Source organism: Macaca thibetana, chromosome 12, assembly GCF_024542745.1.
Source record: "Macaca thibetana thibetana isolate TM-01 chromosome 12, ASM2454274v1, whole genome shotgun sequence".
NCBI classification, from domain to species: Eukaryota; Metazoa; Chordata; class Mammalia; order Primates; family Cercopithecidae; genus Macaca; species Macaca thibetana.
The window spans coordinates 77275124-77302177 of NC_065589.1; the positions used below are offsets into that span (position 1 = coordinate 77275124).

The 27054-nt window shown below is 35.9% G+C and overlaps 1 protein-coding gene across 4 annotated transcripts in view; it reads right to left on the reverse strand.

Moving 5' to 3' along the window:
* CSRNP3 (cysteine and serine rich nuclear protein 3) overlaps nucleotides 1-27054 on the reverse strand; it is a 221253-nt gene that overhangs the window by 68745 nt on the left and 125454 nt on the right. For all 4 annotated transcript variants that reach the window (XM_050752906.1, XM_050752905.1, XM_050752907.1 and 1 more), the window contains one exon: nucleotides 23584-23754. In XM_050752906.1, the coding sequence (XP_050608863.1) occupies nucleotides 23584-23731 (148 nt within the window). In that variant the 5' untranslated portion in view covers nucleotides 23732-23754. The remainder of the gene's footprint in view (nucleotides 1-23583; nucleotides 23755-27054) is intronic.

The following is a 27054-nucleotide window of genomic DNA, read 5'->3' on the forward strand; positions in this document are numbered from 1 at the left end:
ATTTTGCAACTAAATATTTTTGCTTCTGTGATATATAAGTTCCCTAGGAATAAGAGGAGAAATGCGTTTTCTTTGGGCGTCCACTTCAGATTTAGACCTTTCATCTCAGAATTTTCCTTTCGTTTCCAAGTCTTGCTCTTACTAAGAATATGTACCCCCAACCTGAGTAGCAAGTTTAACTGAATTAACTAGAGGAATGGCTGCTCTAATAAATTTGAAAGAGCTCTTTCAACTTTTTATACTTGGAATTTCAAGTTTAGAAATCTTAAAGATAAAAAGTCCTCTGACTTACGTGGTTATATATTTAATTCATTATCTTTGTCAGACTGACTACTAGGGAAATGTACCAGGTTAAAACTTCCTTATATTAGCATATTTGTCAGTGGATAAATGCCAGAATATCAGACAAGAATTTGAGCCTCTAACTCTTTTCCTTTTCATAGTGTCTTCCATTTTGTGTGAGTGTGTGTGTGTGTAGAACTTTATAATTGATTTTTTAAAAGACATGTTCTCTCTAGAGATTTCTGCCACTTTCTTGACTTTGCCAGCTGCTGTGAGGTACAATAGGGGATGAAAAAAATTCATGGGTGGCCCCCAGCAAACTAACCCCTGAGAAGCACTGTTTGCTCTTAGCTCACCACAAATAAAATACTTTCTGGAAGCAAAAAGAGTCAATATGACTCCATAGTTGTAGTTTTCGGATTGTATGAATTTGAATCAAAAGGAGTTTAGGTTGGAAGATAAATATCCTGTAATTTTCAAATGTTACAAGTCAGTAAATGAAAAATTAGGACATAGAAGAAGAGATTTTCCTATACTAAATCCCTCACTTACTCTATCATCTTCTAGGAACAAATGTAGGTAAATGTATTTACCTAAGAAATTTAGCTTTAGTTTACCTTTTGGTTGCTCTTTTTCTCTATTTTACTTTAGTTCTCCTATGATAAGATACTCACAACACTGGGACCCTCATGTGCCTCCTTTTAGAGACAAAGGCACTCACACTAATTCATGACTGACAGTTTTATGACTTTAAATGCTATCAACTGTTTAACCATCCCTGAAGAAAGAATAGGAAGGGTATGTCTAAATGAAAAGAAGTGTATACCTAGCATGTTACCGAATGTTTGAACAGCTTTCCAAACTCATACCACATAATTAAAACATTCATAAGGATAATCTAGCATAATGTTGGTATATACTACTTTCTCCAACCTCTAGTATATTACTGAGTCATCCTTTCAGACCAATTCAAAATATTTTCACCTAATATAGTCTTCATATTTCACCTTAGGGCATTTCTCATCCCTATGAAGGCTATTATTTCTAGTGCTCTATAATCCTTTCACATATATGATTTGCTGTGTGTGGGCTCTGGACAAGAGGAAGAGGTGAATGGATAGCAAATATTTCCTAATGCTGGCTACATAGTTCTATGAAATGGGGTAAAATGTGTAAATGTTCAATTTGTTTAGCTCTTGGTTCATATGATCTTTCTGTTGCTATTGCTCCTCAATAGCAAGGGTGCCCAACTTTATGAAATGCATAGAGCCCAATTAAATGACGGTACTATTTGGGTAATCTGTATTAGCAAATTGATGACAATGACAGCTATGTTAATAAGATAACATGCTTCACAGAGAAGAACCAAAACTGTTTGCAGCTAACATGTCAAATACAGTGTCTAAGGGAGAACACTGGAATTCAGCAGGGAAGTGACAGGGACCCTCTGAGGCACAGAAACTTGAGATGGCAGCACAGAGAGGGAAGCAAAGCAGTCAGCCAGTATTGACTCAAAGCCAGGACGGACTTCTCACTGCAGGAAAAATGTGTGAGAGATCCTCAATAAACCATATTCCCATCACAGATACCTGCAATCCTAGCTACAGAGGAGCCTCTTGCTTCTCACAGGCCCTAGCCAAGTACAGGGAGCTGCATGTAGTTCACATTACTACATTGTTCTAGAGAGGAAATTCATGCTTGGTCCTACCCACTCCTCAGGGCTCAAGCTGCTGTAGCATGACACCATTTTTAAAAGCAGAGCCAACATTCAGACTACAACCTGCCCTGGGGCCTAATAACCGCTGCATGCTGACATCCTTGGGGTCCTGCCAACATCTCTCCACATCCGCTCAGAGTGCTACAGCATTGTGACACCAGCTGGACCCAGTGCTTCAGTTGCATCTCCAGCACCCAAGCCCACGCAGTGCCCTACACCCCTAGGAACAATTGGTCAAGCACATTATGTAGGCCACGCACAGGACATAGGGAGCTGAAGAATGGGCTAACAGAGTCTGAAAGCCACACGTCTAGGACTACCATTGCTATGACCATCCCCTCCAGTTGTGGGACCACCACACACCTACATATACATATCCTCCAGGGATAGGAAACACAGCCCTTCTAGGTCACTATAACCACTGCTAGTGCCTGCATGCACCAACCAGGGATTCAAGGACCAGCCTGCTCAGCCCATCATTGCCACAGCCAGTGTCCGCACATGTGCCACCTAGGGGCCTGAGGATTGTCCTGCCTGGCACCACAGTCTCCAGCAAAGCCTCACCACAGCCTCCACAAACAACTGCTGCCTAAGTCACTGAGGAACGTAGACATTACTGATATTGACTACAGCCAAGGAAATCATAGGGACACTATGCTACAATGCCCACCCAAAACCAAAACCAAAGTACCCTACCCAACTTACACCATAGATACATCTACAGGAAAAATTCTTTCCATGTGAAAGTTTCCCCCATAAAACTGGAAGAAGCAATTTTTATGCCAGATGTGCAGCTATCATGTAACGATACAGAAACATGAAAAAGTACGGAAACATGACACTTCCAAATGAAAACCGTAATTCTCCAGCAAAAGACCTCACAGAAAACGAAACCCATGAAGTGCCTGAAAAGTAATTCAAAATAATGGTCTTAAAGAAACTCAGTGAGATACAAGAGAACACAGATAGATAATTAAAAAACTAGAAAATACTTCATGATCTGAATGGGAAATTCAAGAGAATTAGATATAAAAAGGAACCAAACTGATCCTTGAACTGAAGAATTCAATAAATAAAATAAGAAATACAATTGAGAGCTTCAAAAACAGGCTAGCTCAAGCAGAAGTAAGAATTTCTAAACTTGAAGACAGGTCTTTTGAAATAACCCAGTCAGACCAAAAAAATATATATATAAAACAAAAAACCCAACAAATTTAAAGAATGAAAAAATGTGGGAAAGCATCAAATGACCAAATATTGGAAGAGATATTAGACATCCAAACACAGGAAGCTCAAACAATCCAACATATATTTAATTCAAAAAGATTCTCTCCAAGAGACATTATAGTCAAACCATCATAAGTCAAAGATAGAGAATTTTTTAAAACAGTAACAGAAGAGCATCAATTCATTATTTGCACAGCAGATTATTAGATTTCTTGGATAATCTCTCTCACATTAACAGCAGATTTCTGAGCAACAATCTACAGGTCAGGAGAGACGGGGATAACATATTCAAAGTGTTTTTTTAAAAAGTTAGTTAAAAATAACTCAGCAAAGCTATCCTTCAAAATGAAAGATAAATAAATTATTTGCCAGAGAAGTGAACCTGAGTGAATTAATTGCCATTAGTGTAGTCCTACGGGAAATGCTTAAGGAAGTCTAACATCTGGAAGCAAAAAATGATGTCTACCATCATAAAAATACATAAAAGTATAAAATGTACTAGTAGAGCAGATACACAAATGATAAAGAAACAAACAAGAAACAAATTAAATGTTATCATTACAGAAAAACCACCAAAAACCAAATATGTAAAATAAGAAAGAAAGGAACCAAGTATACACAAAGCAATCAAAAACTAATTTACAGAATAATAGGAATAAGTCCTCACCTATAAATAACAACCTTAAATGTAAATAGTTCAAATTTTTCAGTTAAAAAATATAGACTGGATGAATGCATAAAAACACAAAACCCAATTATATGTTGCCCACAAGAAACTCACTTCATCTGTAAAGATACACAAAGAATAACAGTGAAGGGATGAAAGCTGGGCATGATGGCTCATGCCTGCAATCCCAGTGACTCAGGAGGCTGAGGCAGGAGGATCACTTGAGCCCAGGAGTTCAAGACCAGCCTGGGCAACACAGTGAGACCCAATCTGTTAAAAAAAAAAAAAAAAAAAAAACGCAAAAATTTGCCAGATATGGTGATGTGTGCCTGTAGTGTCAGATTCTCAGGAGGGTGATAGAAGAATGAGTTGAGCCCAGGAAATCGATGCTGCAATGAGCTGTGATTGCACTAGTGCACTTCAGCCTGGGTGACAGAGTGAGACTGTCTCAGAAAAAAAAAAGTGAAGGGATGAAAAAAAGGATATTCCACATAAACAGAAAACAAAAGCATACTGAAATAGCTACAATTACATCAGACAAAATAGATTTTAAGTTAAAAAATGAAAAGAGACAGAAAACATTATATATAATTAAGGGATTGATTCAGCAAGAGGATATAACAATTCTTTTTTTTTTTTTTGAGATGGAGTCTCGCTCTGTCACCCAAGCTGGCGTGCAGTGGCATGATCTTGGCTCAATGCAAGCTCTGCCTCCTGAGTTCAAGCCATTCTCCTGCCTCAACCTCCCAAGTAGCTGGGACTACAAGCACCCGCCACCACATCCAGCTAATTTTTTGTATTTTTAGTAGAGACGGGGTTACACCATGTTAGAATGGTCTCGGTCTCCTGACTTCGTGATCTGCCTGCCTCGGCCTCCCAAAGTGCTGGGATTACAGGCGTGAGCCACCACGCCCAACCGAGGATATAACAATTCTAAGTATATATAGCAACTAACACTGGAGTATTCAGCTATATAAAGTAAATATTATTAAAGAGAGACACAAAAGCAATAATAGGACTTCACCACCACATTTCAGCATTGGAGAGATGATTTAGACAAAAAGTCAACAAGAAACATAGAACTTAACTTCACTATAGACCAAATGACTTTAACAGACATTTACAGATCATTAAATCCAATGGCTGAAGAATACACTTTCTTTTCATCAGCACATGGAACATTCTCCAGGATAGACCATATTTTAGGCCATGAAACAAATCTTAACAAATAGAAAAATATCAAAGTCATGTAAAGTATCTTCTCAGTCCACAATGAAATAAAACTAGAAATCAATAACAAGAAGAACTTTAGAAAGTGTAAAAATACATGAACATTAAATAACATGCTCCTAACCATTTATTAGGTCAGTGAAGAAATAAAGATGGAAGTTTAAAAAATTTTATTGAAATGAATGAAAATGTAAACACATCAACACACACAAATCAGTACATGTGTTACAACTCATCAACAAAATAAAGGCCAAAACCATGTTATTATCTTAATAGATGCAGAAAAAGCATTTGATAAAATCTTAGTCTTTCATGATTAAACACTGTCAAGAAATTAGATATGGAAAGAACACGGATCAACACAGTAAAGGCCATATATGATAAACCCACAACTAACATCATACTGAATGGGGAAAAGCTGAAAGTCTTTACTCTAAAAACGGGAACAAGACAAGGATGCCCACTTTCACCACTTTTACTCAACATAGTTCTAGAAGTCTTGATCATAGCAATTGGGCAAGAGAAATAAATAAAGGGCTTCACAATTGGAAGAGTAAGTAAAATTTTCCTTTGCAGACGAGATGATTTTATATGTAGAAAAACCTGAAGAGTCCACCAAAAAGATGTTAGAACTGATAAATAAATTAACAGTAAAGTTGCAGGATACATAATCAACATACAGATATCAATAGTGTTTCTATATTTTGATAATGAACTAGTTGAAAAATAAATAAATCAATCAATTTAAAACAGCTACAAAAAACAAAAAACAAAAAACCCTGTGAATAAATCTAACACATTGTAAGAAAGATCTTACAATGAACATTACAAACTTTAGACCGGCATAGTGGTGTGATGAAAAGACATTGAAGAAATGTCTGATGAAAGACATTGGAGAGGACATAAAAAATAGTAAGACATTCATACTCACGGATTGGAAGAATTCATATTGTTAAAACGACCATACTACTCAAAGCAATCTACAAATCTATGCAATCTCTGTCAAAACACCAATGACATTCTTCACAGTAAAAAAACAACTCTAAAAGTCTTATGGAACTACAAAAGACCCAGAATAGCCAAAGCAATTCTGAGCAAAAAGAACAAAGCTGGAGGCATCACACTACCTGACTTCGAAATCCACTACAAAGCTGTAGTAATCAAAATAGTGTGGTACTGGCATCAAAACAGACACATAGACCACTGGAACAGAACAGAAGACCCAAATAGAAATCCATGCAATTACAGCCAACCTGTTTTCAACAAAGGTGCCAAGAACATAGAATAGGGGAAGGATAGTCTTTTCAATAAGTGGTTTGGTGAGAACGGAATATTCATATGCAGAAAAAGTAAACCAAACCCCTATCTCTCACTGTATACAAAAATCAATTCCAAATGAACTAAAGACTTAAACATAAGACTCAAAACTATAAAACTCCTAGAAGAAAACACAGGGGAAATTCTTCAGCTCATTGGACTAAGGAAAGAGTTCATGGGTAAGAATTCAAAAGCTTAGGCAACAGAAGCAAAAATAGATACATGGGACTATATCGGGATAAAAAGCTTGTGCACAACAAAGGAAACAATCAACAGAGTGAAGAAGATATTTTCAAACTATTCATCTGACAAGAGACTAATATCCAGAATATATGAGGAATTCAAACAACTCAACAACAAAAAACCAATCCAATTAAAAATGGGCAGAGGATCTGAATAGATATTTTTCAAAAGAAGACATATAAATAGCCAACAAGTATTATAAAAAAATGCTCAGCAACACTAATCATCAGAGAAATGCAAATCAAAACCACAATCAGACATCATGTCACTCCAACTAGAATGGCTTTCATCAAAAAGACAAAAAAACAACAAGTGCTGCAAAAAATGTGGAGAAAAAGTGACATGAATACACTGTTGGTAAGAATGTAAATTAGTGCAACCATTACGGAAGACAGTGTGGAGGTATCTTTAAAAAAACTACACCTATAACTACCACATGATCCAGCAATCCCACTAATGAATATTTATCTAAAAGAAAGGAAATCAGTATATTGAAGAGATACTAACTTTACTGCAGCACTATTCACAATAGCCAATATATAGAATCAACCTAATTGTCCATCAACAGAGGAATGGATAAAGAAAATGTGGTATGTATACACAATGGAATACTTTTCACTCATGAAATAATAAAATCCTGTCATTTATGGCCACATGAATGAGCCTGGAGGACATTATGTTAAATAAAATAAGTCAGGCACAGGAAGACAAACACCACTCGTGTTCTCATTTATATGTGAGAGCTAAAAAAAAAATTGGGCTAATAAAAGTAGAGAGTAGAACTGTGATTATTAGAGGCTGGGAATTGTAGGGGAAGGGGGAGGATAAGAAGACGTTGACGAATAGATAAAAAGTTATAGCGAGGTGGGAGGAATAAATTCTAGTGTTCTGTGGCACTGTAGGGTGAAAACGGCTAACAATGATTTAGTCTACATTTTCAGAAAGCTAAGAGAGAGGATTTTGAATGTTCACAACACAAAGAAATGATCATTTCTAGTTCATTACTGAAGTATAGACACACTACTGATATTTGTATGTTGACTTAGGTGGTTATAACTGATACTTTTCCCGAAATGTTAGTAAAATTAATGCAGGTCACATGGTACTCTTTTGCACTCTGCTTTACACACGCATAGTTTATTATTCCGAAATTCTAAGGTAATCAATTTTGTTACTATAGACATAATACAATTTTGAAAATTAGAGAATTAATTGACTACCAAGAATAGCAACAAAAATAATGGTTCAAAGAACATCTTTGTATATAGCAAAAAGCATTTAGTACTTTGGCAAGCATCTTGTGGTTTTGTAAATATCACCTAGACAATGTAAAGATAACTTTTATACAAAAAAAGATAAAGGCAAGAGCAAATGTGTTAAATTATAAATGTTTTTACTTTTTGGGCACTATAAATAAAGCTATACAATAAAAACTTTAAGTAAATTACAAAGATTTTATTTAATACTTGGAAAATTAAACTACACCCACGGAGAATTCTGCATATGTTAAAATCAAGCTAGATTAAGAATTATACATCACTAAGTGGAAACTTTGAAGCGTCTACAGACAGGCATTATATTAAGAGTTCAAACACTGAACTGAGACTGGTCTGGGTTTGAATCTGGCTTCACAACTTTACTAACAGTAGGATCCTTTGGAAAGTTATTGAACTTCTTGACATTCCAGTTTCATCATCTGTAAAACTAAGATTAAAAATAGAACCTATTTCATAGAATTGCAGTGAGAACTAAAATATGTTAATTTATGTAAAGTGTAAGAGTAAGCAACATTTTTAAAGCTCACATTTTTTTTTTAACCACTGGAAAGGAAACCCACCTTTATCATGAGGTTGAAATGAAAAGTAAACTAGAAACTAAGAGGTGATATCTGGTACAGTAGCAATCGGTTTTATAATTTTTATTCTTTCATTTTTTAATTTGACAGACAACATTGTATGTATTTATCAGGTATAACATAATGTTTCAAAGTATATACATATATATGTATATACTTTCACGATATATGTGTATATATATACACACATATACACACATATAGTGAAATGGTTAAATCTAGCTAACTATTACGTTGCCTCACATAGTTATCATCTTCGGCGTTCTCATTTATCCCCCACTTGCTTGCTGTCTACATGCCTGAGCCAAGCACATATCTCCATTCAGCAATACTTCCCCTTGCTTACTACACTTTTTCTTTTCCTAATCCCATATTCTGAGCATGTACATATACATTTTCAATCTAGTCAACTGCATTATCTCTTCCTTCCCTCCTCCCTTCCTCCTCCTTCGACTTTTAAGCATCAGGTTACTATCCATTTCTTCCAGCAAATTGTCCTTGACAAATATTACAGAAAAATTTCCAGAAATACCAATGCCAATATTTATTTATCTGCCTTGGTCTTTACTCAAAATTCACGCTTTATTGATGTTCTGATAGTGCATAGAGTTCAGAGGAATGAGTCCAACAGACTTCAAGCAAACACTTGTTGTGACTATTTCCCATAAGTCATATCTTGGAGTGCACTCATAAAAGCTCTCACATGTTTCCATTAAGGTAGTCTTCAAAAGAGTTCTGCAAAGGGTTGATGCTAAATTGATATTTTTAAAGCCTGATGCGGTCAATCAAGGGGGCGGCAGCTGCCAAATCACTCCCATCTCCGCAGCTCTGAAGCACTTCCTGTAAGGAAGCAGCCCTGGCTGAGAGGTGCCACAATGCCCAATCTTACCCCTTCAGTCATGACAGTGTCAGCAACTCTTCTTCCTTTCTCCTTTTACTCAAAGGAAATGAAAATACCACTCAAACAAATAACTACAAATGAAGACTGAGGTGGTTCAGTTTCAGAAAAACCCAAGAGGCCAAAGTTCTGACTATTGGCCATGGCATCAGAAGACAAAGATGCATGATGCCAGTACAAAAAGTTTTATGCATAAAAGAATTAGTAAGCAAAAACAGAGGATTCTGTTTGAACCCAGCCTGTCTAATATTTGTAGAGCTTCTCTGATTTAAAATGGAGTGTATGTGCTGTTTTGTTAATTAGCAGTACACTTTACTATATTTTCTGAGTTGGATGCAAAATGTTATGTTTTCAGAAATTTGGAAAGAGATGCTAGATTAAGAAAGATTGATTATGCTGTTTTCAACACTCATTGTGGGAAACAATATAATATAACGATATTAAAGCACAGGACCCAGAGTCAGATTAACGTAGAATCAAATGCTAGCCTGATTGCTTACTGGCTTTGTGAAAAGGCAGCTACTTAAAATCTTTCCAAGCTTCAGATGCCTCATAGGTTGCACTAAGTAAGAAAGATAATGCACATAAAATATCAGTGCAGTCCCTCCCATTAAATGTTTAATGAAAGTTCGATGAATGCCAATTATTACTTCTTTGATTATTATTCTCAACTCATGATATTTTAGGACTAATGCCAGCAAGAATCGAAGAATAAATACTGGGAACTCTTACTTCCATAGCGGCTGTGATTCATCCTTCTTGTCATACACCTGGCTGCTTCTCATAGTTACATGATCTGCCTGCATCTAAAGATATTAATGTTTGCATCTCTCATCTCGATCTTTTCCAGGCTTCTCTCCCACTCTTCCAAAAGCATAACTGTCACATGCCTCTTTTGTCTGGAGACCTACTCCCTGTTTAGTTAGAATTTCTGAATAACTATTAATAAAATGTATGATGTCCCTCCTTGAAAATATCAATATCATCGTCATCATTGTCATCATAGTTAACATTTTCTGGGTGCTTAGGAAATGTCAAGTAAAATGTAAAGCATTTTGCCTGTATTCACTCATTTTAGCTTATAAGGCAGATACGGTACTTTTTAAAAAAAATCAGTATAGATAAGAAAACCAAAGGTGGGGGATATTACATTACTTGCCTCTAACTAGAACGTCTTTTATGAGAATTTAGGTAATCTGACTCCAGACACTACTTTTTTTTTTTTTTTTTTTGAGACGGAGTCTTGCTCTGTCACCCAGGCTGGAGTGCAGTGGCATGATCTCGGCTCAGTGCAAGCTCTGCCTCCCAGGTTCACACCATTCTCCTGCCTCAGCCTCCTGAGTAGCTGGGACTACAGGCGCCCGCCACCACGCCCGGCTAATTTTTTTTTTTTTTTGTATTTTTAGTAGAGATGGGGTTTCACTGTGTTAGCCAAGATGGTCTCGATTTCCTGACCTCGTGATCTGCCCGCCTCGGCCTCCCGTAGTGCGGGGATTACAGGCGTGAGCCACCGCGCCCGGCCAGACACTACATTTTTAACTACTAGACTGCTATCTGTATGGGGATTTTAATAGTCATCTTAAAGGTACCATCCCAAAGGGATCACATTAATGGTGGGAATTTCAGTCATATGGTAGAAGATATTTTAAGACAGGTAAAGCCTTTTAAAATATACTGTCTATATGCCTGCATATTCTGTTGACAAGTGGGGTTAAGCTCACCACAATTAGCACATACATGAGACAAATGTAGATATTAAGCTTTATAAATAACATTTCGTGATACCAGATGACTATCTGTTTTGAAAAATGTTCCAGGTAAATCATTCCTTCCTGTTCTTAATTCTTTTGTTACTTTCTTTTAAAAATTCCAGTTAGAATATTCCTCTGTGTTCATGAAATGTTCCAAAGTTAACATTTACTTATGGCAGCGAAAGGCAGCTTTGAAGATAGTTGTGAAAAATCATTAAGTACATAAATTTTTTTTCATTGTCAGTGGAAAAACATACACATACAACTCCCTTTTCCAACCATCATTTCCAATTTTTACTAAGATCTAGTTTTTAAACTGTCTTTTCCACAGTTCTAATGTACAATACTTTGAGTGCATTATCTGTGTGTGTATATATATAGTATTATATACTATATATACTATATAATATATATAATACTATGTATAGGTAAATAATAGTATATATATGTTTAATAGAATATTTTATTGTATCTTGTAGATCCCACAAAAATGAAAATCTTGAATTATTGAATTTTGTTTGGGGGCTGGCTTAATTAAACAGATATATATATATAGATATATATATACACACACTATTATATATATCTATATGTAATATATATTATATATCTACTATTATTTACCTATATGTAGGTACACAAGCATAAACTTTGAAAACACAAAGATGTCCTCAAATATAAGACTATAAATAACTCAAGCAAAAGGGACTATTGGAGGCATACTATATTTGGAGGGAAGAGGGATTACTAGAATCTGATGCAAATTATAATACTTTGAAGACCAATCTATTCTCACATTTTGCGAAAGAAGAAACAGGTTAAATGATTTAACCAAAGTCAGAGTAAATTGTAACAGAACTAAACCTAGAGAGAATATTCTGGCTCCTTGGCTGTGGCTTTTTCAATTACAAGAAATGGAATGAGTTTGCAGTGAAGTCCATTCTCACAATTTCAACTGATGCACTAGGGAAAGAAACATCAGAGCAAACCTACATATTTTTCTTCATAATAGTTCCCAAACACAAGACAACTACTTTACTGATGGTCAACTAAAGAAATAATATTCTGTTTTAATACCTCAGGGGAAAAATGTTATGTGGAACATATAACTGTATATACAGTGTGACAGTATATAGTGTATTTATAGCACAGAAGCAATTTCCATGGGTGATTTTTCTAAATGTCACTGTGGGGACTGGAGCTGAACACCTGGGGAAGATATGGGTCCCTACTTTTAAGACTTGGTAATAAATATGTATGAAAGGATCTCAAGAAAATATGTGACAGTGTCACTTGGCTATCACTGCGAACAAGATGAATGCTCTGAATGGATTTGTTAAAATTTAGTTCTAATTGATGGCCAAGTTTGGCCTGGAAGTTTCTAATGTTGTGCTAAAAGGTTCTTCTGCCCTTTCCTAATAGGAATACAAAATAAGACAGATACACAAAAGAAAAACGGTATACTATAAAATAGTTGCAAATTGTGATATGTCCTACAAAGGAAAAAAAGGGGTGAGTTGCTGAAAGAGAAAATAATAGCACAAAGGAGTGGTAAGGTGATCTTTGGACTTTCATCCCAATTGAAAGGTGTGTATATATATATTTACATATATATGTATATAATAGGGTATTTAAAACATATTTAAAAACTATAAACTATTTCATGCTTCTAGAAAATAGCATGTGCTTAATACCCATATTTATGGATGCTAATATTTTGCTATATTTATTTCAGATAGGTCTTCTTAAAATACAAAAAAAAAGTAAGGGAGTATAGCTAAGGCACTCCCATCCATTCTACTCTTCATCTCTAGAGGTTGTAAGCCTCACATTTTTGTGTATTATCCCTTCCTATGTTATATTTTTACTTCCATAAAAAAATGGTGCTGCTCTCTGTGTGTGTTTTAATTATGTAAGTACTATTATACTGTAGAGTTTTGCAACTTGTATATTTCACTTAACTGCCTATACATGTACATCTGGCTATTCAATTCAACTTATTTTCCAATTTGTCATAATATGAACCAACTGCACCTTATGCAATCCTATTCAAATGGACAATTATTCCAGTTTTCACTTTTCACTACTGGGTTTCCTCAGTAATTTAATCACCTGACACTCATGCCAGTGTTAGGAGAGTTCCTCCTTTAGCACATGCTTGTCAATACATGGTATTTTCAAACGCTTAAAGTTTTGCTAATCTAATGATATGACATACGTGAAATGATGTCTTCTTTCAATTTTAATTTCCCTGGTTCCTAATAGAGTTACACAGCTGTTCATAATTGTGTTAGCTTTTTTTTGGTGTATTATCTGCTCAGGTTCTATGTCTATTTTTTTTTTTTTTCTGCATTAGCTCTTCCTTATTTTTGCAATTCTTTTACATTCAAATACTAATTCCTTGTCATTTAATGATTTATAAATATCTCCTTTTAGTCTATAGCTTGTCTTTTCACTTTCTTGGTGGGGTATTTGGTTATATATTCAGTTTTATTTTAATGTACCCAAATATATAGTATTTTTTACACTTCATGCTACAGTATGTTACTCTGACATACATATATTTTCCTATATTTTTTCTGTACATTTTACAATTTTTAAAAAATATTTAGATCTTTATTTAGTTCATTGGGAATTTATTTTTATGTATGGCATGAGGTAGGGATCTAATTTTATCTTTTTTGTTAAAAAGCCATTTACTGGAACAGACTCTTACTTCTCAACTCATTTGCAATGTCTCCTCTGTCACACACCATGTTGCCATTTAAATGTGGGTCTGATTCTATGCTCCCTATTTGTTCCATGTGCAGACTCTTGAGCTAATTCCATGGGTTTTAAACTATCTCAGTTTTTCAAGTATTGAGAAGCTAAGCACACTCCTCACCTCTTCCTTATTCTTTTTCAAAAGAATATTTTTGAATATACTTGGCCATATAATATATACTATAATATACTTGGCCATATTCCCTGGCTCTTTCAGATAATTTTAGGATAAGTTGGACCTATAAATTTTTAAAATTTTTATTTATTTAGAGACATATTCTCATTGTCATCCAGGCTGTAGTACAGTGGCAATCATATGCATCTATATTCTTAAAATGTATTGTGGAAAACTTTAATTATATATGAATGTAAATAGTAGAATAGTAAGCCCCAAGCTTCAATATTTTTTCAGTCTCATTTCATCTATCTCTTTATTTTTCTGGGTTATTTTAAAGCAGCTTCAAAATATCTATCATTTTTTTCTGTCAAAATTTCATGTATATCTCTAAGAGATGAAGACTTTGGGTCTACATACTTTAGATGGAGGTGACCAGGGATGGCTACACTAAAGAAATGGTATGTAAGCTGAAACTTGAAATATGAGGAGTCAGTCATGGGAACATTGTTCCAAGCAGAATTTTAGGGTAAGGAAATTTGTCATGTTCAAAGAACTGAGTAAAGATCAGTGTGGCTGGAGTTTGGAGATGGAGAGAAGGCAGGAGAGTGAAGGATCAAGCATAGGAAGGAAGTACAGGATTGTGGAAGCCACAGTAATGAGTTCAATTGAAAGTGATTGATGAATTGAAAATGACTGAAAGATGCCAGGATAGAGAAGGGGCTGAGGCTTGAACAAGAGAGGAAGCAGAGAGGGCATCTAGAAGGCTCCTGCAGCAGTCCAGGAGAAAGAGGACGGTGACATGGTACAAAACAAATGGAGATAAGTGGACAGATTTCAGATATATTTATATAAGACATGACTGTGGGAGAAAAAGCAAATATATAAGAAGACAGAAATAATTTTTAAAAATCTCAGTAGGCTGAAATAAAGAGCTAAATCGAATGTTACTATTTTTAAGGCTAAATGTGAGGTCCTGATCCTGAATTTAAAACAAATCAAACAAGAACTAAATGAACTGCATTTATATGATGTTAGTGATCTGACTTAGTAATGCCCTTTTTTCCTAGCCGATTCAAAGGATGTTGAAGGTAAAAACAACTCAGACTCCCTCAAGTGTGTTACACAGCTCCTGCATAAATAACTGCACAGCATCCAATTAAACAGTGATGTTTCTGCCTGGGAAAGCTATATATAAGCAAATGAAACCAGAAAGGTACATGTTAAGAATGCATAATTATAGTGAGACCCTATTTAAAACACAGTTCATCATTACATGTATTCAGATATGATAAGTAGTAAATCAGGATCCTGATATATCACAATGACACTCATCAAAATTATAAATTATAGTTAGCTTATAAGTTGGTATTTATTTCCACTAATGTTTGTGCCATGAAGTCTTCCAATAAATGCATCTTTTTTTTTTTTTTTTTTTTTTTTTACTTTATAAGGCTTAGTTGTACTAAAGAAGACAAGTCTTTACAAAGCTAAATGTTATTAAACATTTAACAGTAATTGAACCAGCACCAGGTAGCAAGCAGTATACACAGTTAAGTTCTATAAATCTCGAGAAAAGATAAGATGTGTGCATAAATAACTCCAGTGTAAAATAGAATACAGTAAGTGTTGGAGAAATGCTAAAATACTGTTAGATTGTGAGTTTCTGCAGAAACTGGATTGTGTCTCGTTTACTTTTATATTTCCACCTCCTAATACTAGTGTAGGGAATGGCAAGTATCAAATACCTAATAAATGTCCATTCATTCATCCATTGATATAAATACTTATTATATACTGATCAGATGATAGGCACACATTCCTGTCTTTAATAAGCTTACATTAACTCCTTCAAAACTCATTTTGAGAGCCCTGCCTATCAGGGTAAAGACATGTGGGTAATAACAAATATGAATGAAGGGTGCAAGACGATGAGAAAGCAAGCTCTGCTGTACATGAAATAGGTGGTGAGGGAAAAGTGACTGGAGGAGACATGAACACTGTGCGCTTTGAGATGGTGATAAAATCTACCTGGTGGGATGTTGTGTGGCATTAGCAAGTAGCTGAGTTTGAAAACACAATTTTGTCATTTTCTCCAAAACTTTTTGTAAAGTTTTCAAGTGTTTTGAATAAAAAATGGATATGGAGTGAAGAACATGGCAGGAAAGTGGTAAAGAGTTCTGGCCTTTAAATAAAATAAAATACTGAAATAATGGAGCAATTGGTGCGGCATGGAAAGGTATATAAAGACAAGCGGTGAGTGCTACATTGGGGAACACAAGAGATGAAGTTAAAAAAAAGTGGGTGAGGAGAGAAAGGAAGTGGAAGGAAAAGAGGTTATGATCTGAATTTGTAATACTGGAATTGAGTATTTCAGAAGGAGAATTGGTCTGGTTTGCAAAAGTCTTGTGAGTGAGGCTGCAGACATTAGGTGCTAAATGAGTGGTGGTAAAAGACATGAATGGAAGAGAAGTAAGGAATCCAAGTCAGAGTGCTCAAGGAAACATGCGGCTGATCGGTTCTATGAGCCATCACACAGCTACTCAGTTTGGTGGAAAATACTAGGATGGAAAGAAGGAAAACCATTGCCAAAGTTTGTGAATGTTGGTGAAATATCAGGAGATTCTGAGGAAATGGCAAAGAGGATGTGTCAAATGAGAGACTTGGTGAAGTTTTCATGGAGAAAGAAATATTTGATATGAACCTTGTAGCAGGTATAGAACTTAAATAGTCAGAAATTGGGATGAAAAAAGAGACATTTCAGTTTGAAGGATGGTCTCAGTAAGACCAGAGGAAGTAGCAGTGGTTAATTATTTCTGATTTATCATTACTGGAGTCCACAATCTTGCAGACAGATGATCTGATAACAATTCTATTGTATCAGTCAACAGGCCTTATTGCATATCCAAGTGAGTATTTTCCAAAGGACCACTAGCTCATAAATATCTTCCTCCACTCATAATTTACTTAACTCCTTTATCTCCAACAATAAACACCTAATGATTCAACTGGTCCATGTCTGAACATGACCTATTTATGATCTGCATGTTTCTACATATGATCTGCAGCTGGTCCCAGATCGTGTCCCCCAGGCCAAAGCGAATTAGTTCTTTTCCAGGCATAAGTGGGTGTGAAGAGCCTGGGAACCTCTTAACTTAATAGTAGATTTTCAGAGTCACCTTTATCTATGCTGCTTCCTTTTCTGCTTGGCCTTGACTCTAACTAATGATGCTATTTTGGATCCTGTTTCTTAGAAGCATATTATTACAGACTAGAAAGGATCTTTTGATAGCGTCATGATGTCCTACCTTCTGCTTAAGCAAAGACTTCTCCTACAACTCTTGTGTTGAGCTTGGTCTGAACACTCCTCCATTGTTTACAAAAGCATTGAGTCAGGGGTAGATTGCGACATTTGTCTTTGCTAAAGTTAGTTCTCAAAGTAATACTACAATGCTGGGTAGACATAATTTATCACTGTATCTCCAAGTTGTATTTACTGTTTGGAATATGTCACTTTGACAGGTTTGAAAGGTCCTAGCTCAGAGCCTGTAACATAAGATACCATGTTTGTTGAAATTAAATCTAAATCTTCAATGCATTTTAACTGCTTGGTAAAGAGAACAGACATGTTCCAGTCATATTTTATAAAGTTTAATGTCAAATCTGTTTTCTATTGATTCTTTATGTCTAATCCCATTATGAAATGTGGAGCCAGTAGTAGGGAAATCACACTGGGAAAAGACTGACTTAGGTGCACATGATGGCATATTTATGCCTTGTGTATTCAGAGAGAGAAGGGAGGGCGGGAGACAAGGAAAGAAGGAAAGAAGGAAGGAAGGAAGGAAGGAAGGAAGGAAGGAAGGAAGGAAGGAAGGAAGGAAGGAAGGAAGGAAGGAAGGAAGGAGGGAAGGAGATTGTATCTTAGCTCTTGGGTAAAGTATAAGTACATTTATGAATGTTAATTTCTACTTTTATAAAAGGGCATGATAATTGGCTTCTAATCACACAACACTTTTTGGCTATTAAATGAACTCAAGAATGTGAAAGTGTTTCATAAATTAAAAACATCTTAATTCTATTGTAGGACATCCACTGCTTGCATTCATGTGCAGTTTAGAATGTATATCCTTTTACTTCTTGATGTTTTCACTTCTTAAATACTATACATTTATTTGTAGAAACACTCTGTTTCAAGAGACATAATGTGTTCCTTTTGGGACTATGGCTTATCACATAGCTTCTCATTACTTATGTGAAGTGCCGGGAACCTTGAGAGGGCAGAAAAAAATTCTAGTTTCTCTGCAGCTCTCCTCTTGACAGTGCTCGAGTACAGGCTGATTGGCTATAGAGCCATAGGGATTTGATGAAACAAAGCGTTTCACAGCAATACAGACTGCTGTTTCTACCTCAAGGGAAGTACAAGATATGACCTTGGTTGATGACTGGTAAGTATGCTTGTTGCCTAGCAAAATTCAGAAGCCCAAGACAAAAGCCATAATGACCTTATTGATTTATATTTTGAAGCTTTTATTACCATAATGTGGTATGCTACAAATTGGATATTTTAACAGAAAGCTTACAATAGCATGGAATTTTCTACTACCATAGCTGTTGACACATACCAAACAATCTTATCAATTTCTGTATTTATAATGACAACAAAATGATACGTTACACAACATGTTAGTGCTTACGAAACATGGGGTACATGAGACAGATTAGCCCAAGATGAGTGAGATTTAAATAAGGGCAACCACATTTTAAAGAATCACAATGTAAAATTAAATTATTTATTAATGCTACACAAATTTGATAGTCTTAAAAAATCCTTCTTTACTATAAGACAAGTAATCATTTTAAGTAAAAAATTTTAAAGAAATAGGATTTATCAATAATAACATTTCTGAAAGTTTGTAACCATTGATTCACATCCAACAAAACCATTGCAGAGAAGCCCATACCTTAATCTAGACATATAATATATATAAATAAAAGCCCATACCTTAATCTAGACATATAATAAATAAAAAATGTCCTAAAAATTTATATATCAATTTTTGGACTAGCAAATAATCTGAAATACATTTCTAGAAACAAGAAACTCTTTCAGCTACTCCTCTCACACTGGCTAAAAATGCTTAGATCACAGGATGGGCACGGTGGCTCACGCCTGTAATCCTGACACTTTGGGAGGCTGAGACAGGGGGATTGTTAGAGCCCAGTAGTTTGAGACCAGTCTGGGCAACATACGAAACTCCATCTCTACAAAAAAATACAAAAATTGGCCCAGTGCAGTGGTGTGCACCTGTGGTCCCAGCTACCTGGGTGACAGTGAGACACTGTCTCAAAACAAACAAACAAAAAAACCTCGGATCTTTTCTTTACTCTTTCTTTCTTCTTTCTTTTTTCCTCTTTCTTTCTTTTCCTTCCTTCCTTTCTTCTTTCTTTTTTTCCTCTTTCTTTCCCTCACCTCCCTACCTCCCTCCCTCCCTCCCTCCCTCCCTCCCTCCCTCCCTCCCTCCCTCCCTTCCTTCCTTCCTTCCTTCCTTCCTTCCTTCCTTCCTTCCTTCCTTCCTTCCTTCCTTCCTTCCTTCCTTCCTTCCTTCCTTCCTTCCTTCTCTCTCTCTCTCTTTCTTTCTTTCGGTTTTGGTTTTGGTTTGTTTTGAGACAGGATCTTGCTCTGTCACCCAGGCTTGAGTGTAGTGGTGCAATCATTGCTCACTGCAGCCTCAACCTCCTGGGCTCAAGCGATTCTCCCAAGTAGCTGGGACCACAGGCATGCACCACCATACTTTGCTATTTTTCTTTTTAATTTTTTTAGAGGTGGGAATTTGAGACCCAGGCTGGTCTCAAATGCCTGAGCTCAAGCAATCCTCCTGCCTCACGCTCCCAAATTGCTGGGATTACAGTCATGAGCCACTGTGCCCAACCTTTCAGATCTTTTCTACAACAAATATTCCAGGTAGAAATTTTGTCTTTTGATACTTTACTATTTTTTCCCACTTTATGTCTCTCTTTGTAATGTAAATATAGTGAAAAAAGCACTATTAAATGAAAAGGGCACTTTTTATTAAATCATTTCTTTAATTTTTTAAAAAAGTATGAAAAATCTCTGCCAGATTATACTAAATACAAAGCTAAAACAGCATGTTAGTAAACTAACCATTGCCACGACCACTGATATTAAATGATGTGCTGAAACACTTCAATGACTTCTTAGACATTGTAAAATAAGTCTACTTTCTTCAATGAAAAAAATAATCTCTGTTGAACATAACTTATAAGAAAGTTTATATTTGCTGACTAATAAATACCTTAGCTCATCTTGCCATTTCAATCTGCTGTTTTGCAAACATAAACACAATGTGAACTACAGTTATAATTTTTAGCAGTTTAAGTTGGACACTTTGTTGTGAGAACATATATAAAATTAACAGAAATAAAAGTTAATAAATATAAAAATTCATCCATAATTTTAATTCCTCAACAAATCAAATTGTTTCCAATTTTTAGGGCACCTTACCATTCTTTACCTTTGCACATGCACAGACTTAGACTTTGCCTGATGGTACAGATAAAATATTGTGTTCTGCTTTTCTTAGTTATCATTATTTCACAAACATTGTACATATTGCCAAAAGGTCTTCATAGCTATCATGAAAATAAATTAATTGAATGAGTTACCGTAACTTAATGGATTCTTAATGGAACCTCATTCTTAGGTTACCTTTCTCTCTCTCCTCCCCAACTCCTCTTTTTTGGGACTACTGTCAACCACAAATATTTTCATTTATACAGTTTTCACCTTGTTTTTAATGTTTCCCTCTTCAGATAAATTCTCTGAAGTAGAGACTTATGAACGCTTTTATGGCTCTTGTATTTCCGAAATGCTTTCTAAATATCACTACCATTAATAGCAACGTGTGTGCCTACAATTTGTACTGCGAGCTTCACCAGCACTTGGGTATTTGTATTTTTTATTGGAGAAATGAGTAGTGATTTCAGGGATGAAGTCTCTGTGATTTCATACTAATGAAATCTCATCAGCATTTTTTAATCTGCCTTTTTGTTACTGTTGTTGTTAAATGCTTTAAAATATTTGCTAATTGTATTTCCTACTACATGGATTTTCTTTGGAGATATGTGTCTTTGTGTTTATCTCAAGAAATTACATGTACTTTTGCTATACTCCATCCAGAAAATAATGCAAATATTTTTTCCAATATAAACTGTTTTACTTTGGGTTTTTTTTTTAATAACAGATAAGTTTAATACTTTTACATCATTAAATATATTAAGTATTTTTCAATGTGATTATTTCTTCTTCTCATATCAAAGTTCATATAGTGATTCTACTAAATGTCTGGCAAAATGCAACTTTCCTTATTATTAAAAAAATTATCCATGTAATCTATCTGGTATTTTGGCATATGTTGTGAGATGTGAGTCTAAATCACTTCTTTTTCAAATTTCCTAATACCACAACCATTTCTTAAATAGTCTTTCCCTTTCTCATTGTCTTATAATGTTATTTTCTTATATATAAAATTTTCATATATAACATGTTAAAATTTTCTATGCATTCCTAGATAGGGCACATTAGAAATGCCTGGGCACGCTGGCCAGTTGAAGATTTTGTTTTGGTTTTACTCTCATATTTGTAAATTAATGTTGAAACCATTAATATCCAGACCTTTATATCCAGAAACATAATCGGCCTCTTCACTAATTAAGTCTTCCTTTATAACCACGAGAAATAACATTTTAAAAATATGTCCAATATTATATAATAAAGGGGCAGAGTAAGACCATGCAAAAGGTAGAGGCTATGTAGTAGGACATGTATATATATCTAGGCTCAACTCCTGTGTAATCTTGTGCCAGATGCTTACAAAAGCTTTTTTCATGTATATTACCTCACTTGCTCTGTTTGATCTTTGCAATACCCTGTGAGATAATGTGTTATTATCACTACAGGTATTAAGACCCAAAGCATAAACACATCTCTTGAGTCAAAAGCACAAGCTCATTGCATACCATCATGATATATGTAAATGTAGTTGTAGACCACCTACATCACACAATAACTTTGTCCCTGAATATTTTATAAATTTTTTGCTATAATAATTGCAATCATCTTTTCATCATATTGTCTAATTAGTTGTGCTTGCCTAATGGTATGCTATTGATTTTACTATATTTATTTCGTGTTCAACCGCTATTGAGTTCCTTATTACCTCTTTAAAATATGTTTAAATCATTCAGTTTTTTTGAGTTGCTACATTGCCAATGTCAATTCTTTGTTATAGAATCATATATTAATAACATTAACTAATTGGAAAGTAAAAAACCAAGACCAGTTATCTCTCATGATATTAAGACATATTAAAATCTTCCTGTTTAAGAAATATAAAATTTAAAAAGATTATTTAACTATTGCTAGTCAGTTTCCTTTAGACTATAGATTACATTACCTTAAGAATTTTTCATATCAGTCCTTCAAACCTCCCTTTATCTTGTCTGACAGAAGGGCTGACATTACAATGTGGCAAAAAAAAAAAATAATAATAATAATAAAAGAATCAAAAAGAAAGCATAGGCTGGGCACGGTGGCTCACACCTGTAATCCCAGCACTTTGGGAGGCTGAGGTGGGTGGATCACCAGAGGTCAGGAGTTTGAGATCAGCCTGACCAATATGGCAAAACCCCGTCTATACTAAAAATACAAAAAAACAAAAAAATACAAAAAATAAAATAAAATAATAAAATAATTAGCTAGGTGTGGTGATATGCACCTGCAGTCCCAGCTACTCTGGTGGCTGAGACAGGAGAATCACTTGAACTTGGGAGGAGGGGGTTGGCGTGAGCCGAGTTCACGCCACTGCACTCCAGCCTGGGCGACAGAGCGAGGCTCCATCTAAAAAAAAAACTTAAAAATACAATAAATAAAGCATAGGTTTTTTTTTTCTTGTTGGGCTTTAAATACTGGAGAAGAGAGACTAGAGGAATTACTAGGAAAGAGCCATTAGACTGCACACACTTGCACATTTGGGAGAGACTTGCTGCTTTCACATTTCTTCTTAATCCCTGGCTGCCTAAACTCCTTCTCATCATAATCTAGACTCTCCATTCCTTAATAATGCCTTTTAAAATGTTTTCTCCCAGAACATCATTTCAATTATTGAAAGGATACTTTTCTTGAAACTGGATTTATTCTTTGTCTTCCCCCATCTATTCCCAGAGTATTAGGTGTTTACTTGGAAAAGTATTATTAATGAAATGTGATCTTTAAATTCAATTAGTTAATTAACACAGTCAAATAATCCACTGCAAAAAGTATTCTAAATAAAGGAAGCTACTGAGTCCCCTGAAAAATATTTCATTTTTGGGTAAATGTTTTTGTATTTGGTTGATAGGAAATATATATATAGCTAGCATTAAAGGTAAAAATAAAAATGACACAATTAGTTTTGCTATAGAACCAGACAATTAACTTCAGTTCTCATTTCAGTACTCACGGGTAAAATGACTAGAAGTGGATGGATTGACACTGTCCCCACTGTCAGCACTTTCACTGCTGGAAACTTCATCATCCGATTCCCTCACAGAGGAGCAGGGTGAGGAGCCGTCAACTTCTTCAAACTTCCTCTTTAAAATTCCACTCATAGCTGCAGCGCTGTCACATGTACCTGTAACAGGAACGAGAGCAACAGAGCATTGAAATATTTGACCGCTGAACGTGTAGCCAAGGTCTCCAGAGTCATTTTTATGTGGCTTTTTATACATGAGCTGAGCTATAGCTTTCCCTTGAAAGGATCTTTAGCAGATTTTTTTTTCTATTTTCAAATTAACGAAAATAAGATTAAATTAAATATCAGTATTTAACCATTTGATTACCAAAAGGTTTTTGTATTTTGAGACATAGTTCATTTTAATGTAACATCATTATTTCTTTTTATTGGCAAATTGAGAAAATCCATCTGAGTCCAAGAAAATCTATAAAGAAAAATAATGCCAATGTCTCCACAAGTCCTTGATTACAACATTATATGAAATTCAGCTGGAAGGAACACAAAAAAGTATGCACGACCTTTGTACTGAAGTTCTAAAATTCAAGAAACCTAATTAACTGAGCACAATGAAGCATATAAAAACAGTTCTAAATTTTAGGTAGTTTCCATTTCAGTATTGCAATGGGTGACATACGTCCCCATGCTACCTGCTTGCTGAAGCCCTTGCCACTTTTTTTTTTTAGAGGGAGTCTCGGTCTGTCGCCCAGGCTGGAGTGCAGTGGCCGGATCTCAGCTCACTGCAAGCTCTGCCTCTCGGGTTTACGCCATTCTCCTGCCTCAGCCTCCCGAGTAGCTGGGACTACAGGCGCCCACCACCTCGCCCGGCTAGTTTTTTTTTTTTTTTGTATTTTTTAGTAGAGACAGGGTTTCACTGTGTTAGCCAGGATGGTCTCGATCTCCTGACCTCGTGATCCGCCCGTCTCGGCCTCCCAAAGTGCTGGGATTACAGGCTTGAGCCACCGCATCCGGCCACCCTTGCCACTTTTTCAGAAACTCCCTAAAGCTATTTACCTGGGAGATAGCAATAATTGAATTGAAAGGCCTATGGGTAGAGCATGGATATGGTTTCTCCTAAATTATTTATCTTGGGTCAATGGACTTTCCCCTTTCCCTGGGCTGACCTTTCTCCACCTTCTTCATTTTACCATAAACTGGCACAGTCAAGTAAGGAGCACAAACTTTCTTTGCAGAAGTAAAGATATTTTAGGGTATAAACATTTTATAAATTATCTTAGATATATGTATATGATCTTACATTGCTAAATTACATTAACTTAACTGAAAGTACAGTATTTAACTGAAAGGTTAAATATCCATTATCCATAATGCTTGGGATAAGAAGCGTTCTGAATTTTGAACTTTTCTGGATTTTGAAATATTTGCATCTATATAATGAGGTACCTTGGGGAAGGTACCCAAGCCTAAAGAAAAAATTCGTTTATGTATATCTTATTCATATAAGCTGAAGGCAACTCCCTACAGTATCTTTGATAATTTTGTGAACAAAACAAAGTTTTGACCTCACCCATCAGATGAGGTTAGGTATGAAAATTTTCACTTGTGGCATCATGTAGGTGCTCAAAAAGTTTTGAATTTAGAGCATTTTAGATTTCAGATTTTCAGATTAGGGATGTCCAACCTTTATTAATATGGCAATTTCATGCATTCTATCTTCCACTTAATTTATTTCACTTGATTCTAACTCACATCTGAGGTATTGAAGACATTGTCTCCTTTTTCTGCCAGAGTATAGTCAGTCCTATATATCAGGTGGAAGAAAGATCCTTAATACTATTCTGAGACCCCCTTAGTTACACTGTCACTGTACTGCTCTTGGAAATCTCTGAAGTCACTTCTGTGCAGATCACAGAGCAAGCAGCGAGTTCAGATTCCCTGAGCTGGGCCAGCTCTCCAAGGAAGGTCAAAGTCAGTATTTTGCAAAGTGTACTACCTGAATGAGCAGCAGTAGCATTACCTGGGAGTGAGATGGTTAGAAATGCAAATTCTCAGCTCCCATCCCAGATCTACAAATCGGAAATACCCAGGAAGTAGGGCCCAGCACTCTTTATTTTATGAAACCCCAAACTGGGTGATTTTGCAGCACACTCAAAATTGAGGATCAATTGTGTAATTTAGTTTCCTTTTCAACCTCTTCATTCATAAACATGGCTCTTTCTTGGATGTGGCCACACACCAGCCCTAGATAGTCACATAAACCAGCACTGAATTCCTAGTCAAAAATCTCTTCTTTGACCTTTCCTGGTGCAATTCCTAGTAAAATTTAGTACAGAATTTATATTAGTCTGTTCTCATGCTGCTATGAAGAAACACCCAAGACTGGGTAATTTATAAAGAAATGAGGTTTAATTGACTCACAGTTACACATGGCTGGGGAAGCCTCAAGAAACTTATAATCATGGCAGAAGGGGAAGCAAACACATTCTTCTTCACATGGCAGAAGAGAGAATTTCCAAGTAAAAGGGAAAAAACCTCTTATAAAACCATTAGAGAACTCGTGAGAACTCACTGTCAGGAGAACAGCATGAGGGTAACCGCCCCCATGATTCAATTACCCCCCATCACATCCCTCCCATGACATGCGGGGATTATGGGAACTACAATTCAAGATGAGATTTGGTTGGGGATACAGCCAAACAATCATTCTGCCTGTGACGCCTCCCAAATCTCATGTCCTCACATTTCAAAACACAATCATGGCTTTCCAACAACCCCCTAAAATCTTAGCTCATTCCAACATTAACCCAAAAGTCGAAGTCCAAAATCTCATCTGAGGCAAGGCAAGTTCCTTCTGCTTATAAGGCTGTAAAATCAAAAGCAAGTTAATCACTTTGTAGATACAATGGGGGTACAGGCATTGGGTAAACGCACCTGTTCCAAATAGGAGAAATTGGCCAAAACAAAGGGGCTACAGGCCCGTCCAAGTCCAAAATCCAACAAGGCAGTACTTAAATCATAAAATCCAAAATACAGTAGGGTAGCCATGAAACCTTAACGTTCCAAAATGATCTCATTTGACTTCATGTCTCACATCCAGGGCATGCTAATGCAAGAGGTGGTCTCCCACAGCGTTGGGCAGCTCCGCCCCTGTGGCTTTGCAGGCTACAGTTCCCCTCCTGACTGCTTTTATGGGCTGACATTGAGTGTCTGTGGCTTTTCCAGGTGCATGGTGTAAGCTGTCAGTGGATCTTCCATTTTGGGGTCTGGAGGACAGCAGCCCTCTTCTCACAGTTCCACTAGGCAGTGCCCCAGTGGGGACTCTGTGTGGGGGCTTCAACCCCAAACTTCCCTTCTGCACTGCCATAACAGAGGTTATTCAGGAGGGCTTCGTCCCAGCAACAGACTTCTGCCTGTACATAGAGGTATTTCCATACATTCTGTGAACCCTAGGCAGAGGTT